This window comes from Rana temporaria, chromosome 5 (genome assembly GCF_905171775.1).
Source record: "Rana temporaria chromosome 5, aRanTem1.1, whole genome shotgun sequence".
Classification (NCBI taxonomy): domain Eukaryota; kingdom Metazoa; phylum Chordata; class Amphibia; order Anura; family Ranidae; genus Rana; species Rana temporaria.
The window spans coordinates 425,889,323-425,902,315 of NC_053493.1; the positions used below are offsets into that span (position 1 = coordinate 425,889,323).

Consider the following 12,993-nt stretch of genomic DNA (forward strand, 5'->3'; position numbering starts at 1 on the left):
TAAGGCTGAAATTAAGGTAAATTGAGGGTTAATAAGAGGTTAGAAAAGAGGAACATTTGTTCATCCCTTTGATCTGCAGATGAAGAAACAGAAAGATACAAAAAGAAACAAGGGCCCGGATTCTCAGAGGATTTACGACGGCGTAACGCCATGTACGCCATCGTAAGTCCTAATCCTAACCGTCGTATCTATGCGCCTGATTCTTAGAATCAGTTACACGTAGATTTCTATTCTATCCGACCGGCGTAAGTGTCTTACGCCGTCGGAGCTTAAGTGCATTTTTACGCTGGCCGCTAGGGGCGTGTACGCTGATTTACGCGTCAAAATATGTAAATCAGCTAGATACGCGAATTCCCGAACGTACACCTGGCCGACGCAGTAAAGTTACGCCGTTTACGTTAGGCTTTTCCCGGCGTATAGTTACCCCTGCTATATGGTGGCATAAGTGCGGCGCAACAATGTTAAGTACGGCCGTCGTTCCCGCGTCGAAATTTGAAAAAGTTACGTTGTTTGCGTAAGTCGTCCGTGAATGGGGCGGGACGTCATTTACGTTCACGTCGAAACCAATGACGTCCTTGCGGTGTACTTTGGAGCATTGCACACTGGGAAATTCCACGGACGGCGCATGCGCCGTTCGGGAAAAACGTCAATCACGTCGGGTCACAGTAGTTTTACATAAGACACGCCCCCCTGATCCAAATTTGAATTAGGCGGGGCTTACGCCGGCCGATTTACGCTACGCCGCCGCAACTTACGGAGCAAGTGGTTTGAGAATACAGCACTTGCCTGTCTAAGTTGCGGAGGCGCAACGTAAATCAGATACGTTACGCCCGCACAAAGTTACGCGGTCGTACGAGAATCTGGCCCAAGGTTCCTTTTTATTTTAGTGTTTCAGTGACTGAGCAATGTTGTTAATAAACATCGCTGACGCTGACTGCTTTTTTTTTTTGACAGCTCCAATTACCAGACTAATGCCGCGTACACACGGTCGTAAATTTCCGACAACAAATGTGAGCGTGTTGTTGGAAAATCCGACCGTGTGTAGGCTCTATCGGACGTCTGTTGTCGGAATTTCCGACAACAAATGATTGAGAGCTGGTTCTCAAATTTTCCGACAACAGAAGTTCTTGTCGGAAATTCCGATCGTGTGTAGCCAATTCCGACACACAAAATTCCACGCACGCTCGGAATCAAGCAGAAGAGCCGCACTGGCTATTGAACTTCATTTTTCTCGGCCTGTCGTAGTGCTGTACGTCACCGGCGTTCTTGCCGATCGGAATTTCCGACAACATTTGTGTGACCGTGTGTATGCAAGGCAAGTTTGAGCCAACAATCCGTCAGAAAAAAAATCCACGGTTTTGTTGTCGGAATGTCTGATCGTGTGTACGCGGAATTAGGCTCCATGCACTCTGGACGCGAACGCCAGTAGCTTTGCAGGGAGTCTTTCAACATTTTTAATGTTTTTGCAATAGCGTTTATTAGCGTTTTTTCGCGTTTTTCTGCGTTTTTTTATTTGTTTATTTTAATTTATTTTTCAAAAATGCAAAAAAAACGCTGTGGAGCCCAGTTTTAAGCATTTATTGACATTTATCAGCGTTTGCCGTTCAGAAAAAAGCCCATAAACTCCACTGCTCATTAACCACTTAAGGACCCCTTCACGCCGATGTGCGTCGGCAGAATGGCACGGCTGGGCACAATCACGTACCTGTACGTGATTCTTTAAGCCCAGCCGCGGGGTCACGAGCGAAGCTCCGTGACCGCGCCCGCGGGACCCACGGACCCAATCGCTGCCATTGTCCCGCGATCGGTCACTGGAGCTGAAGAACGGGGAGAGGTGAGTGTAAACACTGCTTACCCGTTCTTCACAGTGGCGCTATCACTGATCGTCTGTTCCCTGATATAGGGAAAGACGATCAATGACGTCACACCTCCAGCCCCGCCCCCCTACAGTTAGAAAAACATATGAGGTCACACTTAACCCCTACAGCGCCCCCTTGTGGTTAACTCCTAAACTGCAATTGTCATTTTCACAGTAATCAGTGCATTTTTATAGCACTTTTTGCTGTGAAAATGACAATGGTCCCAAAAATGTGTCAAAATTGTCCGATGTGTCCGCCATAATGTCGCAGTCACGAAAAAAAAATCGCAGATCGCCGCCATTAGTAGTAAAAAATAAATTATTAATAAAAATGCAATAAAACTATCCCCTATTTTGTAAACGCTATAAATTTTGCGCAAACCAACCGATAAACGCTTATTGCGATTTTTTTTTTTTACCAAAAATAGGTAGAAGAATACGTATCGGCCTAAACTGAGGAAAAAAATGTTTTTTTATATATTTTTGGGGATATTTATTATAGCAAAAAGGAAAAAATATTGCATTTTTTTAAAAATTGTCGCTCTATTTTTGTTTATAGCGCAAAAAATAAAAACCGCAGTGGTGATCGAATACCACAAAAAGAAAGCTCTTTGTGGGAAAAAAAGGACATCAATTTTGTTTGGGAGCCACGTCGCACGACCGCGGAATTGTCAGTTAATTCGACGCAGTGCCGAATCGCAAAAAGTGGCTCCGGTCATTGACCAGCAAAATGGTCCGGGGCTGAAGTGGTAAAGCTGAAAAACGTCCATGTGTGCATGGCTAAGGCTAACAGAGTGGAGTTTATGGGCTTATTAGAGTACATTCAGGGTTAATACGGGGTTTAGAAAAGAGGAACATTTGTTCATCCCTTTGATCTGCAGATGAAGAAACAAAAAGATACAAAAAGAAACAATGGGCTGGATTCAAGAAGCAATTGCACCTGTGTAACCATAAGTTACACAGCGCAATTGCTTACTTGCCCCGGCGTAACCAATGCTCCTGATTCAGGAACCTTGTTACGCCAACTGCAGCCTAAGATATGCGTGGCATAAGGCTCTTATGCCACGCATATCTTAGGCTGCATTCTTGCGATGGCCGCTAGGTGGCGTTCCCGTTGTGCTCAGCGTATAGTATGCAAATTGCATACTAACGCCGATTCACAACGTTACGCGAGCCCTGTGTACGCAATTTACGTTGTTTCCGTACGGCGGTTTTCGCGTAAGGCTGCCCCTGCTATTAGCAGGGGCAGCCAATGTTACGTATACCCGTAGTTTGCGTAAGTGAATCGTGAATGGCGCTGGACGCCATTCACGTTCACTTTGAAGCAAATGACGTCCTTGCGACGTCATTTGCCGCAATGCACGTCGGGAAAGTTTCCAGACGGAGCATGCGCCCTACGATGGGCACGGGAACGCGCCTAATTTAAATGATTCCCGCCCCCTACGGGATCATTTAAATTGCGCGCTCTTGCGCCGGGCATTTTGCCGGCGCGCCCGCGCAATTTACGGAGCTTCTGCTCCGTGAATCGAGGGCAGCGCCAAAAAATTGCGGGGGCGCAGGGCAAAATCGTTGCCCTGCGCCTCCGTAATAAATGCGCAAATCTACTTGAATCCGGCCCTTTATTTTTTTTTTTATTATTTTAAAGTCTTTAATATTTTTAAAGAACCGAAACACTAAAATAAAAAGAAACATTGTTTCTTTTTGTATCTTTTTGTTTCTTCATCTGCAGGTCAAAGGGATGAACAAATGTTCCTCTTTTCTAAACCCCTTATTAACCCTGAATGTACTCTAATCAGCCCATAAACTCCACTCTGTTAGCCTATGTGTCCATGTACACATTTATGTATTTATTGAGAACTGCTGTATGCGCCCGCCCCTCACCCCCTCCTTCCCTCCTTGCAGCAGGAGCCGTCATCTCCCAGCAATCCTCCGAAGCGGAAGAAGTGTCCCGGATGTTTCTCATCATTAAGTGTTGATGTGAGTGACAATGTTATATATACAGGACAATAGAGGTAATCCGGGGGAGGAGGGGCTGATTTCAGGCACTGGGGGGTCCCAGGCATTATGATAAGGGGGGGGGGGTCCCAGGCATTATGATACCACCTTGTAGGACAGTCTGTATGGAAAGTGTATCAGCGAGTGTTATCTGGGATTAAACAACCCAATTAGATTTAAAGTCCAACAGAACTTTTGGGTTAAATCAACGGAACACATCTCAGGATTTACAGTCTGTCCTCTTTACAAAACCAGCCTCAGCCTTCTATGAGAAGCCTGTCACCCTGCCAGCATGCTGTAGAGGAGGAGCTTTGCTCTCTTGTGTGGAAGCAGTGGTCTCTCTGCAGAGGTCTGACATGCCCCCTGCTGAGTTGGGCTAGAGCCCTCCAACCAGCAATGAGATCTCCAATCAGCAGGACTAGAGAACTCCAATCAGCAATCAGCTCTCCAACCAGCAGGGATTAGAGCTCTCCAATCAGGAGGGATAGAGTTCTCCAATCAGCAATGAGATCTCCAACCAGCAGGACTAGAGCCCTCCAATCAGCTTACCAATCAGCAGGGCTAGAGAACTCCAATCAGCAATTAGCTCTCCAACCAGCAGGGATAGAGTTCTCCAATCAGCAATTAGCTCTCCAACCAGCAGGGATAGAGTTCTCCAATCAGCAATTAGCTCTCCAACCAGCAGGGATAGAGCTATCCAATCAGCTCTCCAATCAAGAGGAGTAGAGCTCTCCAATCAGCTCTCCAATCAAGAGGAGTAGAGCTCTCCAATCAGCAATCAGCTCTCCAATCAGGAGGAGTAGAGCTCTCCAATCAGCAATCAGCTCTCCAATCAGGAGGGATAGAGTTCTCCAATCAGCAATCAGCTCTCCAATCAGGAGGGATAGAGTTCTCCAATCAGCAATCAGCTCTCCAATCAGGAGGGATAGAGTTCTCCAATCAGCAATCAGCTCTCCAATCAGGAGGGATAGAGTTCTCCAATCAGCAATCAGCTCTCCAATCAGGAGGGATAGAGCTCTCCAATCAGCTCTCCAATCAGGAGGAATAGAGCTCTCCAATCAGCAATCGGCTCTCCAATCAGGAGGGATAGAGTTCTCCAATCCATAAGCTACTCTCCAATCGGCATTCAGCCTTCCAATCAGCAGGGCTAGAGCTCTCCAATCAGCAGTCAGCTCTCCAATCAGCAGGACTAGAGCTCTCCAATCAGTAGGATTTAAGCTCTCCAATCAGCAAGTGGCTCTTCAATTAGCCAGGCCAGAGCTCTCCTCCAATCAGGCGGGATAGAGCTCTCCAATCAGCAATTGGCTTTCTAATCAGAAAGCTGCTCTCCAATCAGCATTCAGCTCTCCAATCAGCAGGGCTAGAGCTCTCCAATCAACAATCAGCTCTCCAATCAGCTATCCAATGAGCAATCAGCTTTCCAATCAGCAGGGCTAGCACTCTCCAATCAGCAATTGGCTCTCCAATTAGTAGGATTTAAGATCCCCAATCAGCAAGAGGCTCTCCAATCAGCAATCAGCTTTCCAGTCAGCAGGGCTAGCGCTCTCCAATGAGCATGCTCCCTGTATACTGTGTATGTATTTCTTAGATTCCAATGATAGGTTGAGGTCATCACATAATTCTGTTCTCGCCTTTTTCAGGATCCAATCAAACTGTCTAAACGACGGGCACGTCGCCAGGAGAAAAAGGTGATTATTTTGGATTTCTACTTATTTTTGGGGCTCCAATCAGCTCTCCAATCAGCAATCGGCTCCCCAATCAGCTATCCAATGAGCAATCAGCTTTCCAATCAGCAGGGCTAGAGCTCTCCAATCAGCAATTTGCTCTCCAATCAGAAAGCTGCTCTCCAACCAGCATTCAGCTTTCCAGTCAGCAGGGCTAGCGCTCTCCAATCAGCATGCCCCCTGTATACTGTGAATGTATTTCTTAGACTCCAATGATAGGTTGAGGTCATCACATAATTCTGTTCTCGCCTTTTTCAGGATCCAATCAAACTGTCTAAACGACGTTCACGTCGCCAGGAGAAAAAGGTGATTATTATGGATTTCTACTTATTTTTTGGGGCTCCGGGGGGGTCCTCTGCTGTAGTTGGTGGAGGAGGAAGGTGACGGGTTCCCCACCTAAGAGGAGACACCCCAACATGCTCAGAAAAGAGTCCCTTGGGTGCCCCTCTGATGCCCCTAAATCCTCCCCACCCCCAACTTTAAAGCGCCCTGCACTACTTTGGTCCGACTTCAGCCCATTGAATATCACTGAAGTCGGGTCGCCGTCTTGCCTGATGTGCTCTAATGATCTTGAGGGGGACTTCACGCCAATTTTTATTTTAAACCGCCATTTGTTCCCCCCTCCAAGGCCATACCAGGCCCTTCGATCTGGTATGGATTCTAAGGGGAACACCCCACACCGAAAAAACGGCGTGAGGTCCCCCCCATAATCCATACCAGACCCTTATCCTAGCACCAGCCCGGCCGGTCAGGAAAGGTGGTGGGGACAAGCAAGCTCCCCCCTCCTGAATCGTACCAGGCCGCATGCCCTCAACATGGGGGGTGGGTGCTTTTAGGCAGAGGGGCCCTGTGCCCCCCCACCCCAAGCACCTAGTTCCCATGTTGATGAAGACAAGGGCCTCTTCCCGACAACCCTGGCCGTTGGTTGTCGGGGTCTGTGGGTGGGGGGCTTATTAGAATCTGGGAGCCCCCTTTAATAAGGGATCCCGGCCCCCCAAACTATGTGAATGAATATGGGGTACATCGTCCCCCTACCCATTCACCTGGGGGGAAAAGTGTCAATAAAAAAAAAAAAAAACACTACACAGGTTTTTAAAGTTATTTATTAGGCAGCTCCGGGGGGTCTTCGGGCTCTTCTTCGCGCTCTCCAGTCTCTTCTTCGCTCTCTCCAGCCTCTTCTTCGCTCTCTCCAGCCTCTTCTTCGCTCTCTCCGGCCTCTTCTTCGCTCTCTCCGGCCTCTTCTTCGCTCTCTCCGGCCTCTTCTTCGCTCTCTCCGGCCTCTTCTCCACGCTCTCCGGCCTCTTCTCTGCTTTCTCCGGCCTCTTCTCTGTGCTCTCCGGCCTCTTCTCTGCTCTCTCCGCTCTCTCCGGCCTCTTCTCTGCTCTCTCCGGCCTTTTCCCTGCTCTCTCCGGCCTCGTCTCCACTCTCTCCGGCCTCTTCTCCGCTCTCTACGGCCTCGTCTCCACTCTCTCCGGCCTCTACTCCGCTCTCTCCAGCCTCTTCTCTGCTCTCTCCGGCCTCTTCTCCGCTCTCTCCAGGCTCTTCTCCGCTCTCTCCGGCCTCTTCTCCGCTCTCTCTGGCCTCTTCTCTGCTCTCTCCGGCCTCTTCTCCGCTCTCTCCGGCCTCTTCTCCGCTCTCTCCGGCCTTTTCTCCGCTCTCTCCGGCCTTTTCTCTTCTCTCTCCGGCCTCTTCTCTGCTCTCTCCGGCCTCTTCTCCGCTCTCTCCAGGCTCTTCTCTGCTCTCTCCTGCCTCTTCTCCGCTCTCTCCCGCCTCTTCTCCGCTCTCTCCGACCTTTTCTCTGCTCTCCGGCCTCTTCTCTGCTCTCTCCGGCCTCTTCTCTGCACTCTCCGGCCTCTTCTCTGCTCTCCCCGGCCTCTTCTCCGCTCTCTCCAGGCTCTTCTCCGCTCTCTCCGGCCTCTTCTCCGCTCTCTCTGGCCTCTTCTCTGCTCTCTCCGGCCTCTTCTCCGCTCTCTCCGGCCTCTTCTCCGCTCTCTCCGGCCTTTTCTCCGCTCTCTCCGGCCTTTTCTCTTCTCTCTCCGGCCTCTTCTCTGCTCTCTCCGGCCTCTTCTCCGCTCTCTCCAGGCTCTTCTCTGCTCTCTCCAGCCTCTTCTCTGCTCTCTCCGGCCTCTTCTCCGCTCTCTCCGCTCTCTCTGGCCTCTTCTCTGCTCTCTCCGGCCTCTTCTTCGCTCTCTCCAGCCTCTTCTCCGCTCTCTCCGGCCTCTTCTCTGCTCACCGGCCTCTTCTCTGCTCTCTCCAGCCTTTTCTCTGCTCTCTCCGGCCTCTTCTCTGCTCTCTCCGCTCTCTCCGGCCTCGTCTCCGCTCTCTCCGGCCTCTTCTCCGCTCTCTCCAGCCTCTTCTCTGCTCTCTCCGGCCTTTTCTGCGCTCTCTCCGGCCTCTTCTCCGCTCTCTCCGGCCTCGTCTCCGCTCTCTCCGGCCTCTTCTCCGCTCTCTCCAGCCTCTTCTCTGCTCTCTCCGGCCTCTTCTCCGCTCTCTCCAGCCTCTTCTCTGCTCTCTCCGGCCTCTTCTCCACTCTCTCCGGCCTCTTCTCCGCTCTCTCCTGCCTCTTCTCCGCTCTCTCCAGCCTCTTCTCCGCTCTCTCCAGCCTCTTCTCCGCACTCTCCAGCCTCTTCTCCGCACTCTCCAGCCTCTTCTCCGCTCTCTCCGGCCTCTTCTCCGCTCTCTCCGGCCTCTTCTCCGCTCTCTCCGGCCTCTTCTCCGCTCTCTCCGGCCTCTTCTCCGCTCTCTCCGGCCTCTTCTCCGCTCTCTCCGGCCTCTTCTCTTCTTCTCTCTGGCCTCTTCTCCGCTCTCTCCGGCCTCTCTCCGGCCTCTTCTCCGGCCTCTTCTCCGGCCTCTTCTCCGCTCTCTCTGGCCTGTTCTCCACTCTCTCCAGCCTCTTCTCCGCTCTCTCCAGCCTCTTCTCCGCTCTCTCGCTGGCCTCTCTCCAGCCTCTTCTCCGCTCTCTCCGGCCTCTCTCCGGCCTCTTCTCCGGCCTCTTCTCCGGCCTCTTCTCCGCTCTCTCTGGCCTCTTCTCCACTCTCTCTGGCCTCTTCTCCGCTCTCTCCGGCCTCTTCTCCGCTCTCTCTCTGGCCTCTCTCCGGCCTCTTCTCTGCTCTCTCCCGCCTCTTCTACGCTCTCTCTGGCCTCTTCTACGCTCTCTCTGGCCTCTTCTACGCTCTCTCTGGCCTCTTTCCGACCTCTTCTCCGCTCTCTCCGGCCTATCTCCGGCCTCTTCTCCGGCCTCTTCTCCCGCCTCTTCTCCGCTCTCTCTGGCCTCTTCTCCGCTCTCTCTGGCCTCTTCTCCGCTCTCTCTGGCCTCTTCTCTGCTCTCTCCGGCCTCTTCTCCGCTCTCTCCGGCCTCTTCTCCGCTCTCTCCGGCCTTTTCTCCGCTCTCTCCGGCCTTTTCTCTTCTCTCTCCGCTCTCTCTGGCCTCTTCTCTGCTCTCTCCGGCCTCTTCTCCGCTCTCTCCAGGCTCTTCTCTGCTCTCTCCAGCCTCTTCTCTGCTCTCTCCGGCCTCTTCTCCGCTCTCTCCGCTCTCTCTGGCCTCTTCTCTGCTCTCTCCGGCCTCGTCTCCGCTCTCTCCGGCCTCTTCTCCGGCCTCTTCTCCGGCCTCTTCTTCGCTCTCTCCAGCCTCTTCTCCGCTCTCTCCGGCCTCTTCTCTGCTCACCGGCCTCTTCTCTGCTCTCTCCAGCCTTTTCTCTGCTCTCTCCGGCCTCTTCTCTGCTCTCTCCGCTCTCTCCGGCCTCGTCTCCGCTCTCTCCGGCCTCGTCTCCGCTCTCTCCGGCCTCTTCGCCGCTCTCTCCGGCCTTTTCTGCGCTCTCTCCGGCCTCTTCTCCGCTCTCTCCGGCCTCGTCTCCGCTCTCTCCAGCCTCTTCTCTGCTCTCTCCGGCCTCTTCTCCGCTCTCTCCAGCCTCTTCTCTGCTCTCTCCGGCCTCTTCTCCGCTCTCTCCGGCCTCTTCTCCGCTCTCTCCTGCCTCTTCTCTGCTCTCTCCGGCTTCTTCTCCGCTCTCTCCGGCCTCTTCTCCGCTCTCTCCAGCCTCTTCTCCGCTCTCTCCGGCCTCTTCTCTTCTTCTCTCTGGCCTCTTCTCCGCTCTCTCCGGCCTCTCTCCGGCCTCTTCTCCGGCCTCTTCTCCGGCCTCTTCTCCGCTCTCTCTGGCCTGTTCTCCACTCTCTCCAGCCTCTTCTCCGCTCTCTCCAGCCTCTTCTCCGCTCTCTCGCTGGCCTCTCTCCAGCCTCTTCTCCGCTCTCTCCGGCCTCTCTCCGGCCTCTTCTCCGGCCTCTTCTCCGGCCTCTTCTCCGCTCTCTCTGGCCTCTTCTCCACTCTCTCTGGCCTCTTCTCCGCTCTCTCCGGCCTCTTCTCCGCTCTCTCTCTGGCCTCTCTCCGGCCTCTTCTCTGCTCTCTCCCGCCTCTTCTACGCTCTCTCTGGCCTCTTCTACGCTCTCTCTGGCCTCTTCTACGCTCTCTCTGGCCTCTTTCCGACCTCTTCTCCGCTCTCTCCGGCCTATCTCCGGCCTCTTCTCCGGCCTCTTCTCCCGCCTCTTCTCCGCTCTCTCTGGCCTCTTCTCCGCTCTCTCTGGCCTCTTCTCCGCTCTCTCTGGCCTCTTCTCTGCTCTCTCCGGCCTCTTCTCCGCTCTCTCCGGCCTCTTCTCCGCTCTCTCCGGCCTTTTCTCCGCTCTCTCCGGCCTTTTCTCTTCTCTCTCCGCTCTCTCTGGCCTCTTCTCTGCTCTCTCCGGCCTCTTCTCCGCTCTCTCCAGGCTCTTCTCTGCTCTCTCCAGCCTCTTCTCTGCTCTCTCCGGCCTCTTCTCCGCTCTCTCCGCTCTCTCTGGCCTCTTCTCTGCTCTCTCCGGCCTCGTCTCCGCTCTCTCCGGCCTCTTCTCCGGCCTCTTCTCCGGCCTCTTCTTCGCTCTCTCCAGCCTCTTCTCCGCTCTCTCCGGCCTCTTCTCTGCTCACCGGCCTCTTCTCTGCTCTCTCCAGCCTTTTCTCTGCTCTCTCCGGCCTCTTCTCTGCTCTCTCCGCTCTCTCCGGCCTCGTCTCCGCTCTCTCCGGCCTCGTCTCCGCTCTCTCCGGCGTCTTCGCCGCTCTCTCCGGCCTTTTCTGCGCTCTCTCCGGCCTCTTCTCCGCTCTCTCCGGCCTCGTCTCCGCTCTCTCCAGCCTCTTCTCTGCTCTCTCCGGCCTCTTCTCCGCTCTCTCCAGCCTCTTCTCTGCTCTCTCCGGCCTCTTCTCCGCTCTCTCCGGCCTCTTCTCCGCTCTCTCCTGCCTCTTCTCTGCTCTCTCCGGCTTCTTCTCCGCACTCTCCAGCCTCTTCTCCGCTCTCTCCGGCCTCTTCTCCGCTCTCTCCGGCCTCTTCTCCGCTCTCTCCAGCCTCTTCTCCGCTCTCTCCGGCCTCTTCTCTTCTTCTCTCTGGCCTCTTCTCCGCTCTCTCCGGCCTCTCTCCGGCCTCTTCTCCGGCCTCTTCTCCGCTCTCTCTGGCCTCTTCTCCACTCTCTCTGGCCTCTTCTCCGCTCTCTCCAGCCTCTTCTCCGCTCTCTCGCTGGCCTCTCTCCGGCCTCTTCTCCGGCCTCGTCTCCGGCCTCTTCTCCGGCCTCTTCTCCGGCCTCTTCTCCGCTCTCTCTGGCCTCTTCTCCACTCTCTCTGGCCTCTTCTCCGCTCTCTCCGGCCTCTTCTCCGCTCTCTCTCTGGCCTCTCTCCGGCCTCTTCTCTGCTCTCTCCCGCCTCTTCTACGCTCTCTCTGGCCTCTTCTACGCTCTCTCTGGCCTCTTCTACGCTCTCTCTGGCCTCTTTCCGACCTCTTCTCCGCTCTCTCCGGCCTATCTCCGGCCTCTTCTCCCGCCTCTTCTCCGCTCTCTCTGGCCTCTTCTCCACTCTCTCTGGCCTCTTCTCCGCTCTCTCCGGCCTCTTCTCCGCTCTCTCTCTGGCCTCTTTCCGACCTCTTCTTCGCTCTCTCCAGCCTCTTCTCTGCTCTCTCCGGCCTCTTCTTCGCTCTCTCCAGCCTCTTCTCCGCTCTCTCCGGCCTCTTCTCTGCTCACCGGCCTCTTCTCTGCTCTCTCCAGCCTTTTCTCTGCTCTCTCTGGCCTCTTCTCTGCTCTCTCCGCTCTCTCCGGCCTCGTCTCCGCTCTCTCCGGCCTCGTCTCCGCTCTCTCCGGCCTCTTCTCCGCTCTCTCCAGCCTCTTCTCCGCTCTCTCTGGCCTCTTCTCCACTCTCTCTGGCCTCTTCTCTGCTCTCTCTGGCCTCTCTCCGGCCTCTTCTCTGCTCTCTCCCGCCTCTTCTCCGCTCTCTCTGGCCTCTTCTCCACTCTCTCTGGCCTCTTCTCCGCTCTCTCTGGCCTCTTCTCTGCTCTCTCCCGCCTCTTCTCCGCTCTCTCTGGCCTCTTCTCCGCTCTCTACGGCCTCTTCTCCGCTCTCTCCGGCCTCTTCTCCGCTCTCTACGGCCTCTTCTACGCTCTCTCTGGCCTCTTCTCCACTCTCTCTGGCCTCTTCTCCGCTCTCTCTGGCCTCTCTCCGGCCTCTTCTCTGCTCTCTCCCGCCTCTTCTCCGCTCTCTCTGGCCTCTTCTCCGCTCTCTACGGCCTCTTCTCCGCTCTCTCCGGCCTCTTCTCCGCTCTCTACGGCCTCTTCTACGCTCTCTCTGGCCTCTTCTCCGCTCTCTCCGGCCTCTTCTCCGCTCTCTCCGGCCTCTTCTCCGCTCTCTACGGCCTCTTCTACGCTCTCTCTGGCCTCTTCTCCGCTCTCTCCGGCCTCTCCTCCGCTCTCTCCGGCCTCTTCTCCGCTCTCCCTGGCCTCTTCTCCGCGCTCTCCGGTCTCTTCTCCGCTCTCTCCAGCCTCTTTCTCCGCTCTCTCCGGCCTCTTCTCCGCTCTCTCCGGCCTCTTCTCCGCTCTCTCCGGCCTCTTCTCCGCTCTCTCCGGCCTCTTTCTCCGCTCTCTCCGGCCTCTTCTCTGCTCTCTCCGGCCTCTTCTCTGCTCTCTCCGGCCTCTTCTCCGCTCTCTCCGGCCTCTTCTCCGCTCTCTCTGGCCTCTTCTCCGCTCTCTCCAGCCTCTCCTCCGCTCTCTCCGGCCTCTTCTCCGCTCTCTCCGGCCTTTTCTCCGCTCTCTCCGGCCTCTTCTCCGCTCTCTCCGGTCTCTTCTCCGCTCTCTCCAGCCTCTTTCTCCGCTCTCTCCAGCCTCTTTCTCCGCTCTCTCCGGCCTCTTCTCCGCTCTCTCCGGCCTCTTCTCTGCTCTCTCCGGCCTCTTCTCTGCTCTCTCCGGCCTCTTCTCCGCTCTCTCCGGCCTCTTCTCCGCTCTCTCTGGCCTCTTCTCCGCTCTCTCCAGCCTCTCCTCCGCTCTCTCCGGCCTCTTCTCCGCTCTCTCCGGCCTTTTCTCCGCTCTCTCCGGCCTCTTCTCCGCTCTCTCCGGTCTCTTCTCCGCTCTCTCCAGCCTCTTTCTC

At 54.9% G+C, this 12,993-nt stretch overlaps 1 protein-coding gene across 2 annotated transcripts in view; it reads left to right on the forward strand.

Annotated features, from left to right (window-relative positions):
* The window catches only part of LOC120941730 (serine/arginine repetitive matrix protein 1-like), a 137,463-nt gene that overhangs the window by 75,392 nt on the left and 49,078 nt on the right, over positions 1-12,993 (forward strand). For both annotated transcript variants that reach the window (XM_040355353.1, XM_040355354.1), the window contains 2 exons: positions 3,761-3,835; positions 5,836-5,883. In XM_040355353.1, coding sequence (XP_040211287.1) covers positions 3,761-3,835; positions 5,836-5,883 — 123 coding nt within the window. The remainder of the gene's footprint in view (positions 1-3,760; positions 3,836-5,835; positions 5,884-12,993) is intronic.